Source organism: Patiria miniata, unplaced genomic scaffold, assembly GCF_015706575.1.
Source record: "Patiria miniata isolate m_02_andy unplaced genomic scaffold, ASM1570657v1 HiC_scaffold_10, whole genome shotgun sequence".
In the NCBI taxonomy this organism is placed as follows: Eukaryota; Metazoa; Echinodermata; class Asteroidea; order Valvatida; family Asterinidae; genus Patiria; species Patiria miniata.
The window spans coordinates 3986824-4012146 of NW_024037048.1; the positions used below are offsets into that span (position 1 = coordinate 3986824).

The 25323-nt window shown below is 42.2% G+C and overlaps 1 protein-coding gene across 1 annotated transcript; it reads right to left on the minus strand.

Annotated features, from left to right (window-relative positions):
- Nucleotides 1-461: 461 nt before the first annotated feature.
- Nucleotides 462-23406, minus strand: LOC119735768. Its single transcript, XM_038209691.1, has 9 exons — nt 22935-23406; nt 17187-17406; nt 14672-14811; nt 13126-13393; nt 7932-8186; nt 6332-6471; nt 5443-5630; nt 4047-4126; nt 462-1585 (listed from the first exon to the last, which is right to left on the minus strand). The coding sequence occupies exons 1-9, from the start codon at nt 23289-23291 to the stop codon at nt 1305-1307; spliced, it is 1929 nt and encodes a 642-aa protein (XP_038065619.1). The 5' UTR covers nt 23292-23406; the 3' UTR covers nt 462-1304.
- Nucleotides 23407-25323: the final 1917 nt, after the last annotated feature.

Sequence of the window (25323 nt, forward strand, 5' to 3'; positions counted from 1 at the left end):
ATACTCATTCTTTGAAGTTGGGTTTCCTTTTTTTTGAAACACCCTGTATGAAGCCTAATGAATGTTCATAAAATACAGTGCTAGTCAAGAGGAAAAATCGCCCATACCCACTGCCCTATGGCGCTGCAGTGGTGACCGCCGACTCTTTCACAAAAGCAAACGTCGAAATGCATTGTGGGTAACTCACCACTGTGATCAATGGACGCGCAGGTACATTCGATGCGCACAATGTGCGCATGCGGAATTGTTGACCTCGGTCCATCAGTTAATTAAACAATTGAATGTAGTTAAGATAAGTTGTTTGCGGCAGCATCATGTGGTAAATCTCTTTTGTGGGTACATGTGGTTCTGAAAAGAACCGAAGGGGACTCAATGTTTCGGACGTTATGCTCTGCCTGTCGTCAGGAGATACGTACAAGTACAGGTCCTGACGACGGGCAGAGCATAGTGTCCGAGTTCCTTCCGGTTCTTTTCAGAACCACACATACTCACAACAGAGATTTACCATATGGTGCTACCGACCGTAAACCACTTATCTTATTACCTTTTGACCATGCAAACCTTCGATCTCATAAGTCTAGAATGTATTTAGTAGGAGCCAAAAAATGAAAATTATAGAGTGATGTGTTTAGAGCGATTTTCTAGTATAACTACCTGTACGTCATTGTCTTCATAGTTAGTTATCCGTCCTGCACTGAAAGTGGGGTAAGCTTGACACGTACACAATATACAAAATGGAAAATAACAACCATACCAACTTTTTATGCATATTACAGAAAAACCAAAGACCGAAATGTCCGCAGTGAGAGGAAAGTGCAAGCCAGGGGTCTATGGAGGGCTTGCACAGTGCGCCCTCACATGAGAACATGTCGGCCTCTATACCATGAACTTTCTTTATCACCAATTTATAAATACCAGAGACAGTTTAATTCCTATCGGTCGAGAGCAAGTTACGAGGGTGGTTTTAAATCGCTGTTTGAACACCGCTGAGAAGTGTTTAAAACCAGCGAATAATAAAGGTGGCCCCTCAATCAAGACACACATAATTCTGCTTTTAAAAATGTATTCTTCACAAAGGTAAGTAGGTTTTGAAGTTCGAAAATACTATACACAATTTGATAAAGCAAATAATTTTACATCGGTTTTACTTTTGAGGAACAGACCATGGCTTAGTAAAAGACCAAGCCCCTACCCGGTATGAAACTAAATGCTCACATCTGCTCCACTACACTATTATTCACTTATTTACATAACATAATGTTTGTTCGAGATTCGCACGCATGTCCTTAATTGTTACTATAGGCCTACAAAGAAAATCCCATGTGTGATGGCCGCACCTTCATCTCGGCTTTCGGAAAGGAGTAGGACTGCAACTTCCAGGTGCCCCAAATAATGCCCCTTCCCTGGGCGTCACTTGCCAAGTAGCCCGGGGAGGCCACGAAAGGACCGTTCAGATTAGAGTGCTCGCAGCTGTGATACCACCAGGCACCCATTGTGTGCTGGGCACAATGTCTGCCAAGGTCGATGTCGTTGTCTTGATCTTGGGTGGACCACATGTACCCGTTGTGTGGGCCCAGAGAGTCACCTATAAAAAAAGAGGCACAATATTTTGGGTTTTTTGGAAGAAAACTCTTCTAACAGGGACTGGGAACCAGACTAATTTGCTGGTCACAGTTTCCCGACTATGCGCTGTATTTGTACACGAGCCGCAAAGCGAGCAGTCAGCGCGCGGCGCTCGAGCCCTAAATATCGTACGGACGAATAATGACGAACGCCTTCACCAAGGCTATATTAAGGTAGGGTGCAGGATGATTACCAATTTTCAGACTCGTATGACTCGTGACTATAATGCTTTGTATCCGCAAGTGCCTATTATATGTGAGCTGATTCGGACGATATGCAAAAAAAACTGCGTCTTGACCTCGACATTCTGACCTTTCACAATCATGTGGTTGCGAAGGGCGATTTCTTAAGGTTATATAACACTTTATTTTGAATGAAACTTCATGTACACAGACATGTTTATGTTGGCGGGTGAAATTTTTTAAATTAATTTCTCCAGGAGTTATTTCCTTTATAATGACCCAAGTATGTGCTAAAAATCGTTGTGATATGTTCATTACTCTTCGTTGAAATTGGAAAAATAGGCCTGGCTAAGTGCATTTTTGAAAGCTGTAACGCTGACGTTTGCAATAGCCGTCAATCTTTTCAAACCTCACGAATATTAATAAGGTATCTATCCATTATGGTGTGCAGTGAAAATTTGGAGAAAACCCCCCTTCACGAGTTGTATTGATAAATATCACCCTTTTTGCCGGCTTCCATCGGTCGATACCGAGACCCACGTCAAAACACGCCGAGTGACGCTCATGAATATAATCTACCATCGGTCAACCGTAGCGCCTACAGCAGAAAATCGTCGTCCAAATTTTCTATGGAGACAGTTCTAGTTGTAACAGATTTAGCAGAAATTCGGAATATACTTAGAAGATATAAGTGTTCAACTGAACGTGAAATAACAAATTGAAGAAATTCCTACAAATCGATATAAATACATAGATGTGGGGACGTTTTCGAACGATTTCTTCCAGACTTGAAGGTCAGCTATACCAGTAACCAGTACTGACGTTTCGGCATCGATGACGGAGATTTTTTCACTGACATGAAGTTTAGAATTTCTTTTTTCTCTTATATTTTTAACATTTCAATCATACTGAGCATATTTTCTGATAAATACAACGTTCAAAAGGCCATGTTTTTGTGGTGCATGCATTTCACTGCTCTGCTATAGCGTCTAAGTACGTAATCGGATTAGCTTTCCCTAATAACAGCGGACGCTTTGCCTTAGCAACCGCATGCCTGTTCAGCGGGCGCTTTCTATATAAGGTCTTGTCTTGGATATCCATAAATAAAACCCATAGACAAGACATCATTACTCTTTTTTACACTGTGAATTCCGAGCAAGGCAACGATATGTTACGCGATGAGCCGGCCAATTACGGTCGTGTCTAAAGGTTTTGTAAATCTATGCGCGACCAGCCGTCGTATTTAAAAAATAAAAACAACTCTGCATCGCAATCGTTAATCACAATCTTGGTCCAGATTTGGGAATGAAATGACGTCACGATTTAGTAAAGTCGACCCCGATTAGCTGATTTGTGCTGGGTTGCATAAATTTGCATTCTCAGACGTTGGACCGGAGACAGGGCTACTTTGACAACGGGTACTCATTCAGACTACTCGTACGTTACTCAGACTCGAACTCGACCCTACGGACTCGGGACTCGATCAAAATTACCACAAATCCATTTTTGTCCAAATAATTACAAATAACATTCTGAAGACGATCCTGATCCTCTCCTAAGCAAGGGATACAATGTGTACAGTGCAGATCTCAGAAGAGCTGCATCAAAGTACTGTAGATGTAACACTGCGCATGCGGCTGGCCTGCTTCCGATGGAGAAATCCATGTGTCGAAACATAATCAGCGTCCGTCTTGATCGATATTGCGTAAATGGAAGATTTATAGTATTCGGTACCAGTTTATCCTGTCCAGACACTGATGCATTGCCTTATTTGACATGTTATACATGTATTTCCAGTTTATAAATCAGAGAAAAACTGTAAAAAAAAAAAAAAGACCTTCGACCTTCCTGGCCATGAGCGTCGTGAGGGGGAGAAGGCAATGGGGCCCTTCCCCCCCCCCCCCCCGGATAAAAAAGAAAGAAAAAGCGGTGTGAAGTAATATTGTTGTTCATTTATTGGTTGGGGTGGGAAAATGTTCTCCTGCCCACCCTCGAAAAAGTGAAAAATGCATAGAGAATATGCTCGAGATGTACAGGGATTTTTTTAAGAGAAAATTTGCTCTGCACCCCTCTAGACAAAAATCCTGGCAACGCCCATGTGCATGACTCGGGACTCGGACTCGGGACTCGGTAAAAGTGACTCAGACTCAGAATCGGACTCGATGTTTGGTGAGTCGAATGCAAGTCTGCCAATTTCTAAATGGCAAAATAACAACTGATGACAATACTAGGCCTACTCACCGATTCCCGAACTTCCGGAGAATCCGCTCACTGAGAGACGGTACTTGTCAGCCTCGTTTGCTATCGAAAAATGCTCGTAGCTGCAAAATCAAGTTGAAAACATTTACATTTTCATTGAGTTCAGGCAAGCGTTCTTATTTCTACGGCATGCAATCGTGTTTTTTTCTCTACAATCTAGCTTTGGGTGGATTCCAGCGTCGTGCATAACAGAATAATACTCTCTTTACTCCTATAAGTCAAGACTCATTCAGGTTTGGTTACTTTGGCGACAGAACCATCCGCCTTATCCGAGCTCTACGATTCATAGAGACGTTTTCTTAGATAGAAGCCTCTTGTAATGACTACTATAGGTTTCCCGGCCAATTTTACAAAAATAGCATTCAAATTCATCTTGATAGTGGCCAATTTGAAGCGAAGTAGCGCCCTGCTGTCATTCCCTTGGTCCGTATTAGATTGCAGGCGTTCAAATTCGCTTTAAGACCGGACATTTCTAGTTTGTTTGGTTTAAGGTTATTTGCATGAGATTCTTGTTTTCGTTTTCATTTCCGCGCATTCCATTTAGCACTTTTTTCATTCAGAATAAAAGACGGTATACCATGCGAGTCTTTTCATTTCTTTCACCTTTTCATTATTTCTGCTTCATGTCGTATTACATGTGTGTGTTTCTGGCCCCTCCTCTTGGCAGGCTTTGCCGACTGCCAGATCTCAGATATGTTGCTACAATTGACCTGGCAGTAGATATCTGTTTATGTCAACATTGTCTGCAAGTTCAAGATAGTCTTGGGCATCAAACGGCCACGGTCTGAAACGTTGAAATTCTCATGTAACGCCCATGAGCTGGCATATTGATATTTCTAGTGCTTCAATCTAATAGTTTGCATGGTGATCTGAGTAGTGGCAAAGTCTTGTGGGAGACGGGTTTTTACGTCTATATTTCCAAATTGGAACAAAAGTACTCCATCTTATTCTAACAAACGACGGAACGCCATGGACCTATTTCGAACTACTTTTCACATATGCTTGCTTAATGGTGAATTCGAATGACCAAACTTACACAGCTGGAAGCTCCGGCGAACTTGGATGCTCGTTTATGCAATTTTAATTTGAATGCCCTATTGTTGAAATTGCATGATTAAAATGTGAAATCGCATGCTTCTAATCATCGAAATTGATTGGTGATTTTAGGTAATTGAATGTTGATCTCAGAGTCAGCGTGCATTCAAATTCGTGCGAAAATGGGTGATTGGTCGCCAATTTGGCCGCCAAATCTGTTAACTTGGCCGGGAAACCTATAAAAACCTTCATACGTCTCAAGAGTAATACAATTTGTACTTCGGTTTCAATATTTTAAGCGTTAAAACCCAAACCACGTAAATACAAGTTTCAGCGTGTTTACTTGGCATATCTTATCACGAAGTCCCAGCTCTCCATCTTCACTGTCAGTTGATACGAAGACTGATTGGTCAAGAGATGCAGATCGTCGTTGCCAAACCAAAACTCGTCGGCTGGGTCGCCAAACCCTGCCTTGTAGTCCGCCCAGTAAAGATAGAAGTCTCTACTGCCATCAACTCTACGTTGAATAACCTACGAGTGGTATAAACCTCAAGTTAGGGTGTGGTTTCTAAGTTTCAGTCAAGTTCTGGTATTCTTAGGTCTCAAGGTCTATTTTTTCCAATTTAGTTCCGATTCTGAGGTCTAGGTTTAGCACTTGGTCTGGTTCTCCTCGTTTTGACTCTGGATTTGGGTCAAGGTTTGTCACTTTGTCTAGCTCTGATTGTGGTACTACTAGTTCTTAGTTTAGGTCTATATGGTTCTGATTCTGGTCCTGGCTCTCTTGCTCCTTAGTTTTGTTCTTTGAGCTTGAACGGGTTCTGCATTTAGTTCTATTTCTTGACTCGGGTTGCTGTCTATATAGCACTACGTCTGGCTCTGATTCTAATTCAGGTTCTTGGTTTTGTTCTAGGTCTGCCACTCTTTGTCTGGTTTTGATTGCAATTGATCTTGTTTTGGTATAGGTCTAGCACTGGTGTGGTTCTGATTTTAGTTCTGTCTTTCTTAGTTTCTGGCTCTTTAGTTCTGGCATCCTTAGATTTGTTTCAGGTCTGGAGGTTAGTCTTGGTCTGATTCTGGTTGCATTTCTCGGCTTGGGTCTAGGTCTAGGCTTTAAGGTTTGATACTGAGTTTCAGTCTAGGTTTCAGTCTAGATTGAGGTTTAAGTATGCCGGTTCTGAATTCGGTTCTTTTCCATGTCTCCTCGCCCAGAGCTGTGTCAAGCGAAGACTTACCGTCCAGCCTCCGCCGACATCATCCATATCACAGTACACCTGTATGGCCTGGGGCTTTCCCGTCACGTAGATGTTGTATAATCCGCTGGCAGTCTGTCCTTGTAACTTGTGGTCCCAGCAATCTTTAGGTACCGATTGAGCTGGAAACGTCGTTTAAAGGATGAAAGGGGTGGAATAACTATACGCTTTCGGATATCGTCACCGACACCACAAAGTAACACTCTACCGTGTTAAAGCATATTTTTTTCGATTTTCAGTTTTTTGGATTTTTAAACATTATTCATCAAGGCCTACCATTGCACGAAGTTTCAAAGCTTCAAGAGCTTTACTTTAATAATTACGCTAAGTATCCATGGCAACTTTTTCGCAAAAGTGACAATTTTCGTTTTCACGAAGTAACACTCAAGTTCCATTTTCCATTGCAATGCATGGCGCGCACTTTGCTCATAAGTGAGCAAAAACGTTTTCACGAAGTAACACTCTTCTTCTAACAAGTTGTATGAGCGCGCGCGCGCTGACCTGAAGTTGCACTTTCCTCGTGTTAAATACATTGAAGAGTGTTACTTCGTGAAAACGAAAATTTTACAGTTTCGCAGCTTTTTCGGTTTCACGAACTAACACTCACCTTTTTTCTCTTATTTCTTGTTTATTTAATACACAAACGAGTGAAAAACAGCAGATTTAATAAATTCAATTCATCAAGTGTCCACAACGAGAAACCCAACTGAAAATACTCTGTCGTTTTGACGCAAAGTGTTGTTTTAGAAGGCGTTCAACTTTAGTTGCCGTTTTCTCCGTTGCTAGTTTTTACTGGTATGTAGATGGGTGTTACTTCGTGGTGTCGGTGACGATATATTACAGAGTGAACATCACGCAGGGAAGTATCTCATGCAGTCAAATGAAATTTGGCAAAGACACATGTTTTGGATAAGGTGATTAAATTTCAAAATTGAACAAAATATCAAAACATAATTCGTGCAATACGTAATTATAATGTGTCTCCTTCCTTTTGAACTACATTGTGTCTGTCTAAATATGCACATCAATTTTTTAAGCACAAGTCTTTCGGCCGTGCATCACCGCGAAGCACAAGTTTATAGGCTCCCAAAGCCCACCTTTACGCGTGACAAAGTACCTTCATATTCCTTTGCAGACAATTTCATTTGTACGAAATTTACTAGGAACTAAATAAAATGTACTGTATAGGTAAAATAAATCATTGATAAGGAGTTAGCCTTTTTGAGACATGACAGAAAAAATCGTGAGCGAGGATTCGTTTGGGTAAACTCGAGTCCTTGTAGGCTACTGTGCATGTATTTACCCAAGCCGAATAGCGCCATCCTATTTTGTTTACAGTATCTCAACGGCTAATGAGATTGAGTTTACTCTCCCTGTTACCTATACTTCTTTGTGACCAGAGGCAAATAGCTTGCACTGACACACAATATGATGACCAAAACCTGGATTTGAACGCAAGACCCAATAATCACAAGTCACAAATCCTGACTACCATGGACAATATACCCCTCTTTATCCAGAAAAGGCGGGTATACGTACACGTAAAAACCAATGTTCTACAAATTAAACACACTCTTTTTACCTGACACGGGGCGTAACTTCATCTCGGCAAACTTCAGTGATTGGGAGACGGTCAGCCATGAGCCCCATATGACGCCCTGTGCGTTCTGGGGGACGTTGGGGCCGTTTACAAATGGCCCGTTTAGGTTGCTGGACAGGCAGGCAGTATACCACCAGCCGCCGAGGAACGACTGAGCGCAGTGTCGTGGTACGTCCACATCGTTGTCTTGATCCAATGTAGAGAAGGCCATTCCGTTCTGATAATTCATCGAATCATCTGCAAAAGAAGATTGTGGGCATTATTAAGATCTATAGACCTTACTTAATTTTGAGCTCCCATTGGACGGACTTGCTTTTCGACAAGCTTGTCGATATTGTGAAGTACGTAGCCTATGGACCGTATTCACGAGAAAGCATTTTGTCGTGTTCCCTTAATGTATTTTGTCAAATGTGAACTGTCAAATAGGATGGTGCCAGACTATTTAAACATTCTAGCCTCACTTTCATTTGTTTTAAAATGTGGCTTAAAACTGGTATTAATTTGTGACATACTTTATGCCATTTTTCATTTCTCTTCGTATGTACCAAAAATACTTACTTTATTGTCAACTTCGCATCCGATAGGAATCCTGATTCAAATTAGCAGGTAAATGGATATATATCGTGTAGTTGGTCTTGTTATTTCCAACGTGTATTACGTGTTCTCACGTTAGTTGTAACTATAACGTCCACACCTCAATAATAAACCTTTCCTTTCCAATTTGCTCATATTACTATGAATTGAGATACTGCATATATTGTAAAATTTAACCTTTCAACTTTGAAAAAAATAGAGTTTTCGTAACTCACGTCGTGACGAATTTATTATGTTTATACTCCAGACACCACGTACAAAAACAAACGCCGATGTAAAGTACAGGCAGGCACCAGACTTATCCTCAATTTAATACGTATCCAAAAAAAAGATACGCAAATGATCCAATACCAGGGTGAGAGAGCAGGTAGTGATGGCAGCGTAATGATCGACACCCTGGAAATGAGGTCGACTATAACTGCTCTTTGACATGCCGTTCGCGTAATTTGAAGGCTGCTTGCTCGCTAATTGGCACATAAAGACTGGAAGCCAATTTGGTTCGCCTAGCATCACGCGTGCTTTGTACTGTGTAGCGTTATATACTTTGAAAGGCCGCTCCAAGCAAATACCGAAGCCGAAGCAAATGTGACGTCATGAAACGTTGCCGGAGTTAAAAGGTGTTCAGTTTTTGCGAACTTGCAGCAAGACTACTTGCCGTGATGTCGCGATAAGTATGAACCGGACTTATATTAACCGGATTGTTTGCTGTTGAGTCCCGTGTGCTGTTGGGTTAACTATACGCGTGGCCGCATCCTGACATCCTACTCATGTCAGCACATTACTGACAGACTCCCGTGCGGAGCAACTCCATCGGCTCCCCCGGCTCTGGTCCACAGACTCCGGTGCGGAGCAACTCTGTCGGCTCCACCGACTCCGCTCCTCAGACTCCCGTGTGGAACAACTGCACCGGCTCCACTCCATTGACACGTGTGCGGAGCAACAGCTGTAGACTCCCGTGAAGAGCAACGTTACTCAACCGGCCACCGGCTCCGCCCCATTGCCTTCCGTGCGGAGCCACTCCACCGGTTCCGCTCCATTGACTCTCGTGCGGAGTAACTGCACCGGCTCCGCTCCATTGACTCGTGCAGTGCGGAGCCGATCCACAGTCGGTATGAATGTGTGTGTTACGGGGCTGTTTTCCATCGTGGGCCCTGTTACTTGTGTTGGTGCAGAAGACACAGGGTGTCTCCGGACGAAGCCCCACGCATGTTGCATCGACAACTCGGCAGTGTTCTAAATGGAACAGAGCGCCTGTTGTGCCGACGCGTGTACAGTGCGGGTCGATTCCCCATGAGACTCGGCACTAGGCGTACTGGCAAAATCATCCCGTGGCGTACCAAAACGAAGACCCACCACTGCCGCATCAACAGGCACAGCCCGACAACGCTCCGAGTGGAACGGAACGTCTGCCACGCCGCCGTGTTCAGCGCGGAGCGGTTCCCCGTGGGACCTAGCATGTAGGCTTAGCCGACTCCCCGAAACCCTGAAAAATTACAACTCCGAGTCATCCAACGTGACGAACGTTTTGCTGGCCATCTCACTGTATCTCATGGTGTATTCATGGCAAAAAACACCTTAAAGTTCTACCTGTTTTTTTCTCCTTCAGACATCCCACCGCTGCCACCAAGGCACAAATGCAGAATACCCCGCCACTCGATCTATCCACCTCGTAGCCGGCTACGAGGTCACGGTTGGTTGACCTCAATAAACATTCTCAGCGCTACTTGTATGTACTATGCGTCATGCTCCATTGCACTCCCACTCCGTATCCGCGTAGCCGCCAACAGGGTGGTTGGTTTGGACTTAGAATTTTTTTCAGCAACTCCCATTCCTTTTGTGTTGCTTCGTTCTCACATAATGGACCCCCACATTCCTCAGTATCCGCGTAGCTGGCATGGACTTGAATTGTTTCTTTTTCCAGTGATTCCAACCTCGTAGCCAGAGAATGTAGGGGTGTATTTCCGAGTGGCGGGGTATTCTGCAATTACTCCGCCACCGGCATAACGTCAACCGGATCCTGGGTTGTCACACACCAGACGAAGGAAACCCACAGATACTATTCTTCAGGGTTTCGGGGCTCTAAGCCGTTTATTCTTGCCACTTTCTTACACGAGGCTCTTTCCATTTTTACAACTCACAACAAAAAGACTTGTTCAAAAATGTCACACTACTGATTCGGCGCAGTCCAGCAACGGGTCTCCCTGGCCAAGCAGCAGGGGTCCAAACGCTACGGTTGTACCGTGGGTCCGTGCTGGCGCCCTCTGCCGGCGACCCGGCACCGACGTTACAGTTTCTCTTCATTTTGCCACGGATAAAGCTAACCCTAAAATGCCTCTAAGCCTGTTTTCTAGAGAGGGGAAAACACTGTGTGGACGTGAGAAAGTTCACACAACGTCGACGTCGCTGCTACTAGGGTTTATGTGGACCTCTTTTAAGGACAAACAGTGAATGTAATGCTTGTACACGTTTGTCAATGGTGTAAATCGAGGTTTTCTTTTGTTCCTCTTCCTTTTCCTTTGTTTATACTTTATCCTTTTTCGCAACAGCTCTCATTGGTTTTGTACACGTTTTTCAACCTAGGAGTCCTCGATTTGGCTCCTGTTCTCCATCCATCGATGATGTTGCACGTGTGTGTCCCCGATTAACATCATAAACAAACGTAGTTGTAAACATTTTCAGTCGTAGACCCCTATTGTCCCTTTTTTGTTTGTACTAACTTTTTTAGGAAGACCTCCCATAAGTTTTGTACACGATCGTTAATCGTGGACCTTCGGTCAATCGTGGACCATATTGCACTCTATTGCCCAACGTACACACAATGTTGTCTAAAAGACCGTAGGGGTCACCGAAGCATGGTGAGTAGGAGTATATAATTATTATACTGAATCTTTTGCCCACACAGAAGGGCCGATGTATGGCGCTTATTACACATTGTATGAACTTATGACTAGCTGAATGCGTACAAATTCGTATACGTCTTGCAACGAGACTCAGCGTGGATGCTGCGCTATGCTCCTTTCAGCGTCCAATAAGTGATGCCCTGCATTTCGACTGCTGATGAGGACGTTCAAAGGCAGTCTTGGTGAGTTGAGTGAATCAAGGGCGGATCCAAGGGGGGGGGCCAAAAGGGGCCATGGCCCCCCCCCAAAAAAAAAAAACGAGACCAATTTTTTTTTTTTAATGTGACATCGCAATAAAGGCAGGCAATGAGTACACCACCATCTTTTCCTCAAAAAAAACATTGGTTAAAGTGGTCAGGAATTGCCTCAGATCGCACCACAGAGCATCTAGAATCCAAAAAATGTTCGGGGCCCTTAAGCGGGCCCCGAACCCCACGCCGTAATTTTTTTGACCCACTTTTTGGGGGGTCCCAAAAAAATTTTGGCCCCCCCCAAAAAAAAATTGTGTTCTGGATCCGACCTTGGAGTGAATGATAGAGTCAATTAAGGGCCGGTACGTCTCAATAATTTATATACGGGACGAGTTTCGGACAAGTTGCAGACTTGTATCGTGTACAAGTTGCGGACATTGTATCGGGTATAAGTTGCAGGATTCTCAACAAATTCCCCTCAATCTTCCTGCAATTAAGTATTGCGTCGTAGAGCTGACAAACTGGCGAATCGACCACTTTGGCGATTTTGAGATTTTGTTATTTTTGTGGTTTTAAAGGCTGATCTTTCAAGTATTTATTCCAAAATTCTTAATTCTTGTCTGGATTTTGAGATTCGGAGTCCCTCCTGTGACGAATTAGTCATAACAAACAATAGGCCTTCAGAATTTTAAATAGTGTCGAATACGAAATTTTAATGGTAACCATCTAATGTAAGGTGTGCTTCAAAGTACCAACGCATATACTACTGTGGTTATCAAAACGTCACGTGACTTTTTAAGACTCAATTCATTTTCTACTTATCTATTATGATCAAAATAATATTGCACGCTACATGTAGAATGCATACAATTTCACTAAAAGTTAAACGAACTACATGTAGTTTTGCGATATGTGTTTATTTGATCGTAAAAGTATTCGTCAGTTTGTTTCAACAAAATCTCCAATAGCCAGTCGTTCTGTTTGTTCACAAGTTCACAACTCACTTTCGCGCGCGCACTGTATACATCGCGCACGCGAAAAGTTGTAATCAGACAAACTGACGCATACAAACACTGTGAACAACAATCAGCTATGGGAGATTTTGTAATCTGACAAACTGACGAATACGTTTACGATCAAATAAAAACATATCGTATAACTTATCTGATGAAATAAGTTTATCTGAAGGATACTACGTTTCCTATTTCAATTCGAATATACACCAAAAAGGGTTATTATCGAAACATTAAGGGTTTTCGCTTTAATATTCGTCGGTATGTCAGCTTTGCGAATTTGGTGAGTCAAGCAGGTTGCTAATGAAACATTCCTTGGAACATGCCCGGGACAAATACAGAGCTTCTTCCGGACAAAGTGAATGATTCTGCCTGCACTTTCTCCGGAAATCGTCCCGGATGTGGATTGAGGTGGGCCCTAAGAGCTCATGGCAAATCCCTTCACAATTCAAGGCACACAAGCAATGAATGCACAAACCTGCTACATAGGAGCCGTAGAACAGGCCAACGGTCAACCGGTATTTGTTAGCTTCGTCAGCCACGGTGAACAAACCGTACTTGGTGTAGGTAGTCTGCGAATAGTAAGACTGCAGCTCGATCCGCAGCTGATAGTCCTGCTGGGTCGTGAGCTCATGGAGGGCGTCGTTGCCCAGCCAAAAGTTGACGGAGAGGTCACCAAAGCCAGCTTTGTAGCTGGCCCAGTTCTGGTTAAAATCTTGAGTGTCATCAATGCGCCTTTGAAATACCTGATGGGAATTCGAAAAGATGGCAAAAAGCTGTCTTAGCAATTATTGTATATACATTTATTTATGAAACTTTTAATAATTTAAACTGAAAACCCCTTCCTTTTAATTCCAGCTTCGCCCCGAAAAAGGACAAGACCCAGGATGATTTTTAGCCTGTTTTTGAAGGATCTTACACAACCAACATCAAACTGCCAGCACTTGAACACCTTTTGGTGAAAATTGCAGGTGCCATGGAGCTAAAATGTTTTATCTCACGTCTACGTTTATTCAAACTATGAAAAACGGAAAACGAATGTTACAAACAAAACCCTCAACACCCAACATCTCATTGATGGGTTTTGTTAAACCAGTGACCCAGGGCATTTGCGTATCAAGAGGGTGGGCAGGTGGCACAAATTGCCCCCCCCCCCCCACTCCATGCAGATTTTTGTGAAAGATATTTGTTCAGAAACTATTTTCATCAACGGTTACAGAGCTTTGACATAAAACAAATTTACAAGCCAAGCTCCAAAACCCTTACAATGCGACGTGAAAAGCGCTGTATATTATCCGGTATGCACATTAGTGGTCAGTTTTGAAGTGCGCCCCCATTTGGAAGATAGGTCCCCCGGCTGCGTAATTTTTATTCCTAGGAGGGTTAGGGGCAATGTCATGAATAATTCATGTATCCATGAGAACGGACAATGACATCAACAGCATTGTTGTTAGTTACTCAACTAGTTACAATACATTAAAGCATTTTAAAGAACGGTTGTCGTCGAGCTACCACACAGTAGCCTAGTGGATGGCGAGATGAGCTATGGATACAAAGATCCCTGGTTCGAATCCACCTCGTCGCTGCTCATTTTCATCAGCTATTTTTCTTCTCCAAATTTATCACTGAGATAATTTTAAATTAAGGGAAAAATAGAACGAGAACCTAAGTCTTGCAATGATTCAAAGGAAAAACTGAATTATTCATGACATTGCCCCTAACCCTCCTAGGGAAAAAATTACGCCCCCCGGCTTTTTGTTTTTACGGAGGTCAAGAGTCCGGAAAAAAAAAACATGTCTACATTTCGTTGCCCCCCCCCCCCCCGACAACAAAAGCTGGATACGCCACTGACCCCGGGTCACCACTTCCGCCTGCGCATGTCATGCGCACGAAACGTACAATGATTATAGTGGTAAGGTACCAACAATGCTGGACATCTTCGCTTTCTTCCCCAATTTAGCTGAGATTAGCGGTCACCGCTGCCCTCAAGTGGACGGGCGGTAATGTGAGAAAGCTCTACTCACTGTCCATCCTCCGCCATCCGTGTCCATGTCACAATAGACTTGCAAAGGTCCGTTGTGCGTGGCAGGATACACGGCGTACTCGCCACTGGGAAGTAAGGGTGAACTGGCGTGTATGTCCCAACAGTCCACGGGAGGTTTTTCTGAAGCAAAATGAAAGTCACACTATCTCCAATATGTGATTCATAAACAACTTCTTGTAACAGTTTCATCTGGTCTGAACAACTGTTTTTATCAGTCCCCTTTAAAGGGAATGTACATTATTGGCTTTCGCTGTAATTTTCAGAAATTAACTATTTGGGGGGTTAGTAAAAATAGATCAGATATTGTTACACTGACATGTTAAAAGTCTTGTGTTCGAAAAGGCTGGAAAACCAAGAAAAACAAAAATGTTGAAGTAGTCTGGTTCCCTGACTCCACAAAAAATGCCGGAAAATTGTAAGGTAAGGGAACCAGTCTAGCTGGCCTGCACCCGTTCATGAACATGGAATCAATAGCAAACAAAATTTGGACTGAAAAAAACCCGGTAAATTTGGATCAGCAAAGTTGAAAAAAAGTTAGGTTTTTCCAACGGTGATCGGCCGACCACCGTTGAAAATGTATACAAATGTACCATTTTTCTTGAAAATGACTTCACACCAGGTGCCCTAATTTTACAGGATGCTTTAGACTGTCATTACCAACATCCTAGTAAGTTTTTTCGTAACAACTTGGTAGTTTTATTTTTCGATGTTTGCAAATGTTGTAATTTCCCTTTAACGACGTACTTTTATTTTCCAGTTTGCAAGGTTGAACTAAAACAAGCTTATTATCTCAACAATGATGACTCTATGATGACATAATGGAAAAGGAAAGATTCTATTCTTTATTATCGGAATGATGTCCTTGGAAGAATCGGCAGATAAACACTCGACGTTTCGAACAGTGTGCTCTGATCGTCTGGAGAAGACCAATCAGAACCATCTTCTTCTCAAAATAGGTACCTTTCCCATTTAATTATGTCACCAAAAACCCTCCACTCTTTAAAGGGAAAATACAACATTTGCAAACATCAAAAAATAAAACTACCAAATCATTTTGAAATACCTTGCTGGACTGTTAGTGAATGACGGTGTAAAGCATCCTGTAAAATCCTGGCACCTGGTATACTGTCATTTTCAAGAAAAGTGGTATTTTTGTATCAATTTCCAACGCTGATCGGCTTTTTTTTTCAAATACTGGCCCCAATTGACCATCGCACTTGTTTGCAATCGATTACAAACCTATGAACGGGTACGAGCCAGCTAGACTGGTTCCCTGACCTTACAATTCCCCAATGTATGTAAACTGCTCTGTTTCTTCTTAATATATGGAGTCAGGGAACCAGACTACAGGAAAATGATTGTTTTTCTTGGGTTTTTATAGCATTTTCGAACCCAAAACCTCAAAAAAGTGTAACTATATTTGCTATATATTTCCAACCCCCCAATTCCATCCATTTCTGAAAATTACAGTAAAAGCAAATGATGTATATTCCCTTTAAGGTACCAAATCCTACGAACATCACAACAACATCGCTAATCATTATTTTCCAAGAAATGCATTTATTAATGCACTATAGGGTCTAATATGGTTTCTCATTCCGGGTCACTGGCGGATATGATTATATCACATATTTATTTCGATTTTAACGATTCGTTCACTCTCAAAAGTTGTTTTGAACAAATGATTTCTTCATTAAAACACATCAGTTCATAATTAATGATGCTCTTTGCGTAGAATATAAAGTATTTTATAGTGTTTCCAGTATTGATTTATTGGAGTGCGGTATCATGTTTTAATTAATTGTCTGCACGTCAACGGAGCCATGGTTCATGCGCTTGGCAGCGGTCTTCTCGGGAAAAATCGTTATATCGTGTCTTCGAATAAAGCGACTTATGTGGATTAAGAATCGACTAATTTGTTTGGTGGGACAACATTATTGGCTCGCGACCTTGCAGTTAAGGCCTGTTACGAAAGGCTGGTATGCTGTTTAAAATAATTTTTTTTTAAAAGGAGACACTATTATACAACACATTTTGTTGACTCTGAAAGCGGTTTAGACCCATTACGAAAGGTTGCCTTTACAAATAAAACATAAATTTTATACAACACATTTTATTGACTGTGATAGGCCTCACCATTACCACAACAAGCACAGAGATGATTATCAGTAATCATCATCCTTACTATCGCCATCATCGTCAACATCACTATTACCATCATCATCATCGCTTCAAAAATCATTTTAAATCTTTGATATGGTGCACCATGAAACTGCTGGTTGGTAAAATAAAAGGTAAAGACCATTATCATGTTGCGGCCATCGTGGTTTTTACCCATTCAAATCAACGTAATCAAAGTGAGGCTGGAAGGAAAAATTGCTGGTTCCTTTTTGCAAACAAAAAACATTATCATTCAGTACAGGGAACATGACTGAAATGGTGGCAGCATGATAAAGGTCTATAGTGTCAATTCTCACGTATATATCAATGATTACCTGTTGTGAAGACTTCGGTGGTTGGCACTGAAGTCGTAGCTTGTGTGGTGGCAGGTTGAGTGGTTGTTGGCTGGATGGTCGTCGGTTGATTGGTTGTCGGTTGATTGGTTGTTGGTTGATTGGTTGTTGGCTGATTGGTTGTCGGTTGGTTGGTCGTTAGTTGATTGGTTGTTGGCTGATTGGTTGTCGGTTGGTTGGTCGTTGGTTGATTGGTTGTTGGCTGATTGGTTGTTTGCTGTTTGGTTGTTGGCTGATTGGTTGTTGGTTGATTGGTTGTTGGCCGATTGGTTGTCGGTTGGTTGGTCGTTGGTTGATTGGTTGTTGGTTGATTGGTTGTTGGCTGATTGGTTGTTGGCTGCTTGGTTGTTGGCTGATTGGTTGTTGGCTGCTTGGTTGTTGGCTGATTGGTTGTCGGTTGGTTGGTCGTTGGTTGATTGGTTGTTGGCTGATTGGTTGTTGGCTGATTGGTTGTTGGCCGATTGGTTGTTGGCTGATTGGTTGTCGGTTGGTTGGTTGTCGGTTGGTTGGTCGTTGGTTGATTGGTTGTTGGCCGATTGGTTGTTGGCTGATTGGTTGTTGGCCGATTGGTTGTTGGCTGATTGGTTGTCGGTTGATTGGTTGTTAGTTGTTTGGTCGTTAACAGGGGTGTTGTTCCCATGGTCGTCCGACTTTCAGAGACTATCTGTAAAATATGTTAAGAAAGAGTATTTCAGAGGAATCACCGATTATGTGGGAGGCTTCTCACGGGTCTGGTTGCCCATAACAATTCAGGAATTATTAGCTAGTGTAGGTTAAAGGTGTTGTGTACCATTTGCAAACATTTAACACGAAACTGTTAATATAGGTCTTCCCAGCCAATTTCGCAAAGTTAGTATTCAAATTCATGTTGATAATGGCTAATTTGATGCGAATAAGCTCCCTGCTGTCATTCCCGTGGTTCGTATAGGTTTGCAGACATTCAATTTCATTTCAGACCTGACGTTGTCATGTTAAGGGGATGTTGAAAACATCTTAAATTGTGTGATTTTTTCCAACTTTCACTCGGGAGGTAACACACTGAGTATACAGTGTTTAAAACGTCGGTGAAGGGCAAAACCTAATTTGATCTTAAATTGAAATTATGTCATTCGACATCATTAAATTTAGCAGTCTGTTTGGCTCAGAGTTATTTGCATAAGAATCGTGTTTTCGATTTAATCTCTACGCATTTCTATTTAGTACTTCCTGCATTCAAAATGGTAAACGAAAAAATGTGTTTAGCAATTAAACACTTTTCTAAACACTTCTTGCTATCAGTTTGTAAACATGTTTAAATACTGAATAGAAAATCAAACATGGTAGATGAAAGTCGACCTATAAACCATAAACTTAGGCAAAATTTTACCAAGTAGATCATTTGTCCTCTTTTTTACGGTGTTACCATACATGTACGTTATTACCTTTTGATCTTTTAGTTTTTAGTTGCGATCGGGCCATTTTTATGTCTCTAACTTTTTTCTCCATTATCTTAATCTTAAACATGCTTCATGTCAGTAACATATGCTTCTTTTATACAGTTTCAATTATTTAAATGAGCGTACTTTAAAATGCGATTGCCGTATTTTCCCGGTCGCGTGCTCGAAAAACGAAATTGAATGTTCTTTTGAGTAAATTGAACAATGATATTAAACTGTATTCAAATCTGCGCAGAAACTGATCGGGGTGACTTGTTCAATTTGAACGGGAAAAAAATATTTAACATTTGTTGACTGCTGTGATGTAGGATATGACGTTTTGAACACCCGACTTTCACGTAAATATTGTACGAAAATGTATAAGAAAAGGCATATATTTTCATTTGAGAAACGGCTAAGTAAAGTTGTAAATTTGCAAAGTAATTGTGCCATTTGGGTGGTTTCTCAATTTCCCGCTTCATTATTTTGTAGGAATGGAGTGATGGAGGCATTACACCATCCGAAAGAGTGGAAAGGTATCGCCTCCAACGCTCCATTCGTGCAAAATAATGGAGTGCTAGGACAATAGACTGACGTCACGGATGGAGTTTAAAATGTTACTAATATCCGCCTTCGCACTGGGTTACGGGGGGATTTCTACACTATTCTGTAATGTGCTGATATTTGTCGGATTTGAACAGCGCCCCAATTGAAAGTATGGCACAAGCCCCCCCCCCCCCCCCTTCCTAGAATTCAGTAAGGGACATTAAAACTTGGCATGTAGGATTTGGAATTAGAATTGAGAAATGGGAGTAGAGTGAAATTTGGCTTGAAACTAGTTTTGTGAGCTGGAATTGAGAATAGTGTCGAAAGCCAAAAATATTATAAACTTTGAGCCTTTGAGAATTAACAAGTTTTATAACAAGTATACTTTTTGACTCATATTTTCATTCTGCTTGTCTTTGTTGCCTAGGCGTTCTTAAAACTTATCATTTAAACGGACCTCCTTAATGGTGTGCCGCTATAAGTAAAGAAGAGTTACCATTTTACGGTCAAGTGCGGTTTGAACCAAACCATTGCTGGAATTGGGCGGAGATCCCGGGGGGATGGGGGGATATATTCCCCCCCCCCCCCCACCTTTTGACCAGGAGGGGGATGACCAATGTAATCATCCCCCCCCCCCCTCACTTTTTAAAGGCAGGCGTACTAATTTGGGCAGGGTCCGTAACTTGCCAATACCCCTTGACAGGCCAGCACCACGCAGCCCAGCAAGTGCAAGTGTCGTTCGCTTACCGTAATTTTCGGAATATAAGCCGCCCTGTGTATAAGCCGCAGCGCTCCAAAAACTTCAGAATAAGATTCAGGCCACAGCGTATAAGCCGCACCATCGTATAAGCCGCACCATTTTATGTACATGTATTCATTAGCAGAGGATTATAAACAGGACCGCCGCAACAACTCTCCCATGCATGCAGTGGCGTAGCCACCGGGGGGGGGGGCGTGGGGAGCGACCGCCCCCCCATGAAACCTTGTCGCCCCCCAGTCGCCCCCCCCCCCTGATATTTTGAGTTTCTAAAAAAATTATTATTTATCTAAATCTAAATAGTCGCGAATGATCCACATGATGACCACTGAGAAACGACCCTTCGACCGGCGACCGCGGACCAGGAAGCTTACAACCGGCGTGACATAGCGCATAATGATAATCTAAAATGCGTATTAACACCCACTGCACTGCTCGCTCACACCACGGAACACGTACTATAGACAGGTGGTCCGTGGGTCACACAGTTTCAGTCAGCGATATCACGCAAATCGGCCACGCACAAACTTTTTCTTCCATTCATATAAGCTAAATAATAATTCCTTGAAATCAGTGGCGTAGCCACGGTGGGGGGGGGGGGGGCGATAATTATTGGTTAAAGTGGTAAGAAATTGCTTCAGATCACACCACAGAACATCTAGAATCCAATTTTTTCGGGGCCCTTTAGCGGTCCCCGAACCCCCACGCCGTAAGGGCTTCGCGCTTCGCACTCGCATCAGTTCTGATCAAGGTATGCCCCCCCCCCCACTTTTGAGAAGCGATTGACGCCCCTACATAACGCCCCCCATGAAATGTTCCAGTCCCCCCAGCGCCCCCACTGAAAAATTCATGGCTACGCCACTGTCGTCAGGTATACAACATTGTCCACCATATGTTTTCATAGTTTTTGTAGAGTGTAGACCAAATCACATTCTAATCATACCTTACCAAAATGCATCTAGGCATTATTTTGCATTAATTATTTTGTAAATAATTATACTTAAAATAATGCATAGGCATTATTTGTGTTGTGACCAGAGCTCCATTGTGCAAATATAGCTTAGGCCTACACTTCCAAATACATTGGATGAGAAATTTTAGTTTTGAAGATCTTTTTGTATTTGTTAATGCTTGATCTTGAAGGTGTTAATTATTATCATTTATTGCAATTCAAGCTCAAGAAAAGGTTGAATTTTGACACCATTTTGCACCTAAAATTGTGTAAACCCCAGGGGCTCCGGGGGGGGGGGGGGGGGCGGGGGTACCTCAACCCCTAGCAAGGGCTTTGCGCCTGCAACCCACCAGGGGGCCCTTAAGCGGTTTCTTGGACCCCGTGCCGTGTCGCGTTCCACACAAGGATGGCCTTTCAAAAATCATCCCCCCCCCCACCTGTAACAAGAAATCTGCGCCACTGGCTGGAAACTGTTTTTTTTCTTCTTCTTCATATACTACCTTCGTTATAAGGGTTGCGTCCCACACAGCTATTGACTTCGTGCAGCTGCAGCCACAGTTACGTTAGATACAGGAGAGCGTGTTAGCTGGGTGGGGGAGGGCGTGCACGCCCCTACAAACAAATCATGCCCCCCTAGTCGTCCCCCCCCCCCCCCCACTGGAAATTAATAAGTCCTATAATAGATTATTCAGGTTCAACAGAAATTGGGCGCGCCCCAATGTAGCATCCACCCCCCCCCCCCCCCATCCCACTAGCCAACCTATGGTGAAAACCATTACCATCTCGTTAGGTCTTTGTAATTTCTAACAGTGATGCCTTATGGAAACAAAATTGGGTAAGTGTTCAGTGTAAGTCGATATTTTGCAGTGTATTTATCATTTCTTGGGTGTGAATTTGTCGGTGCTGCTGCCTCTTTACTTCCTTTGATTGTTTTTAAAAGATGTCTTACTAATATTGTTTACCTATGTTTAAATTCTCTTTGTTTGGTTATCTTTCGGTTTTTTTTATTTGTGTTAACATATTTTCTTATTTATTGGTTGTTTATAAGTGGTGTCGGCAATGTTCTTTGTTTTCAGAATTTTTATATTTTTAAATTTACCTTTAATATTTATCAACCATTTTACCTGTAACTTTATAACGTATTTTCTGTATTTTTGTATTTTCCTTATGTGCATTTTAATGGAGCTTTGTATTATATCAAGTAATTTATTATTTTCTAAGTGTATTTAAAAAAAATGTTTAAGGTGAGCAACGTAATGTAATTTGCGCTATAAAAATAATGAATTATTAATTATTATTATTTTTATTATTATGGAACCCTGACTACGCCGCTGAGTACAAATTGTATGATTTTTTCCGGAGTTTAGGCACTGTGACTCATTTGGTTATATGCACGACAGATTCGGCGAGCTTTATTTTGTCGAAATGAACAGCGTTTTTGCAAATGGTACACAATACAGGGTGAGTAGAAAAAAAAACGAGACTCAAATGGCAGGACCAATTTGTGAATGTTTTGATTGTAGCACTGCAAAAATCTAGGGTATGAAAGCGCAATTAATGGGCTTTCTTCTAGTACAAGAATCATTCAAAGCACTCGTGTACGTGTTAAGTTACGGTAAGTGTTCTTACAGCAAAACGAAAACATTTCACATGAATCCCCTGAAAGGAATTGTTTTCATTTTGCTGAAAGAGCACTTACAAATTCGGTAACTTGAAAAGTACATGAGTGATTTGAATGATTATTGTACTAAACGAAAGCTTAATGACCGGGTTTCATATGATCCTAGATTTTGAAAGTAAAAATCAAAAAAAAGGCAAAAAAAGTCATTCAAAAATTGGTCCTTCCATCTGGGTTTCGTTTTTGTTTACCTTTTAAAAAATAATTTCAGTTTTCCTGAGGCATACTTAAATTTAATCGGCACACTGCATGTATAAAAATTATAATACTGTAAATTGACGTATGCTGCTGAAGAATATTCTGAGTCAGAGATCCAAACCAACTTATTAAAGGTTGCACATTTTGCACATTTCTTCTTCGTTGGAATATTGCTTGTACTTACGGTTTGGCATATCTGCTCCTCGGCCACTGTTCCCGGTAAGTTACCGTAGTGCTTCCACCCATCTCGTACCTCCACGTCGGCTGGGTGCGCTTCCATGCTACTCCCGTTCAATTCGCAGGTGCCCCCGGCGCCCTCGTAGTTGATGGAGACGCACTGATCTTGCCGGAGGCAGGCAGCCATGCAGACGATCGAAGACCTGGTGGTGCAGCTCCTGAGCACATGGTTGTTCAACGCCACGTTACGCGAGACGCGATCCATGCCCACTGCGCGGGATAACGGCCCGTCGCATGACGGCGTGGCGGCATGTAGGGGCACGATAAGCCACGAAAGGACGGCCAGAGTCGGACCGATCCACATGGTGGTGCAACCTGATCAACCTCAACCAGGGTGGCAATATGGTAGGACTTTCCAAATTATGAAGTTGAGACGCCGTTTAAAAAAAGGTAACACCTATGAAATGCCACTAGGTATAGTCGCCTATTGCCTCTGTTAGTAAGATTTGTACTATTCTGAGTTGACTTAAACTATTTCGTTGTGCGAATCAACGCAGATCAGAAGGTTTTGGATAGGTATCACACCCGGATGGCACACCCGTAATGCTGAAAGCTCAGAGTGTTTGTGCTTCATTTGGTAAGTCAATACTCTAGCTTTGCACTCATGAAGACTTCGTCTTGGTTCGCACATGCGCATATCTTTGAAGGACCTAATTAATTTCATCACCGCGTCTCCACTTGGCTAAGCTTCACAACCATGCAAGATGATCGATGCTCATTTACTTCATCGACCAAATCGAGGTGTTTGTCTCAAATTCCATTATATCCCGTTATGATATATGCCATAAAAAGGCAAGACTGGAGACACCCCCCCCCCAAAAAAAAAATCATTTTGTGGCACAATCCTTGAGGGTTATTCTCCTGCATAAAATAATTAGCGTTGGACTAATAGCACACTGGTATTAAAGGTCCAATGTAATGTAATTTCTGTAATGCAATGCTTGCAAGTGCACCTTTGTGTTTCTTATATTGACACAATTCCTATATATAGAATGAAACATTATCTTGAATACAGCGCGCGTGAGGTATGCTCCGGTGTAGCGCGGCCAATATTGCCAAGACTAGATTTGATTGTTGTTGATAGATACCTCCAACTCCGGGGAAGTGTCTCCGCGGTTAGTCATAGCTTTGCTGATATCTTTTTTGGATTTTATGCCAAATGCATTTATAACTTCTTGATGTTTCTCGAGAGAGAGAGTTACTTACGCGCCCAGTTGCGGTTCTACGGGGGGGGGCCCTAGGGAGGGGGGGCTTTAGCCCCCCCCCCCCACCAAAAAAAAAATTGTCCAGTCCCCCCCCCCCCCCCAAAAAAAATCCATAAAAAAATATCACTAGCCAAATGTAAGAATGTGACGTACCTGCGAACGGCCTCCCCCTAATTAAATAGTCGTGAGAAGGGTGCATTTGTACACTTTTAGTTAATATCTAGTGTGCCTGATTGTAGGATTTTATCAGCGCTCCCAATTTAAACTATGGCACGAGCCCCCCCCCCCCCCCCCCCCCATTGATTTTCGGAGGCCTAAGTGTCCGGAGAAAATAACCGGTCTACATTTCAGCACGCCCTCCCTGAAATTTGTTTTGGATCCACTCTGCTAGTTCCCCCCCCCCCAAAAAAAAATGTTGGCTCTAGAACCGCGCCTGCTTACGCCTATGCAAGATATCAAATGGGTGAATCGTGGGTTTAATCCATTGATCTACAGTCAGGAACGTGTTAAAGATGGAAATTGAGATGACGTCGTGATGACGTCGTCATGTGTTTTTTATATATATATATTGATTTTTCAATTTCTTTCATCTTCACATTCGTTTTGTACTAGACATTTTTAGATCATTCTGCACAAAATTTCGAAAATGAAAATTTTTAAACACACAAGGGAGGGTTCGATTATCGTGAGAGTTAGTGTGCAAACTCCAAAGTGATATCATGATGGCGTCATAAACTGACTTTTTATTAATGTTCAAATTTTATACTTTTTTTTTACTGCCAGTATTTAACATGAAATGCAATTAGATTGCTGTAAGAAGGCAAGACAAAGATGCTAAGGTTAAGTTGTTCCTAAGTAAGTGACATAATGATGACGTCATCATGAGTCAGGTGACGCCATCTTAAGTGTACATAATTTAAATTCCTATGTCTAGTTTTTTTCTCGAATTTTTTAAAGCTTTTATTTTGAAAGCTGATATCTTATTTCTATATATACATGTACATGTACAACCACAAGACTTGCTATCACAAGTATGGTCATGAAAGCCCTAGCTGATGTTAACATTTGCTTCTAGATATTTTATGGAACTCGCTTCGTTCTATAAATATTGCAACGGGCGTAGTAGGTGGC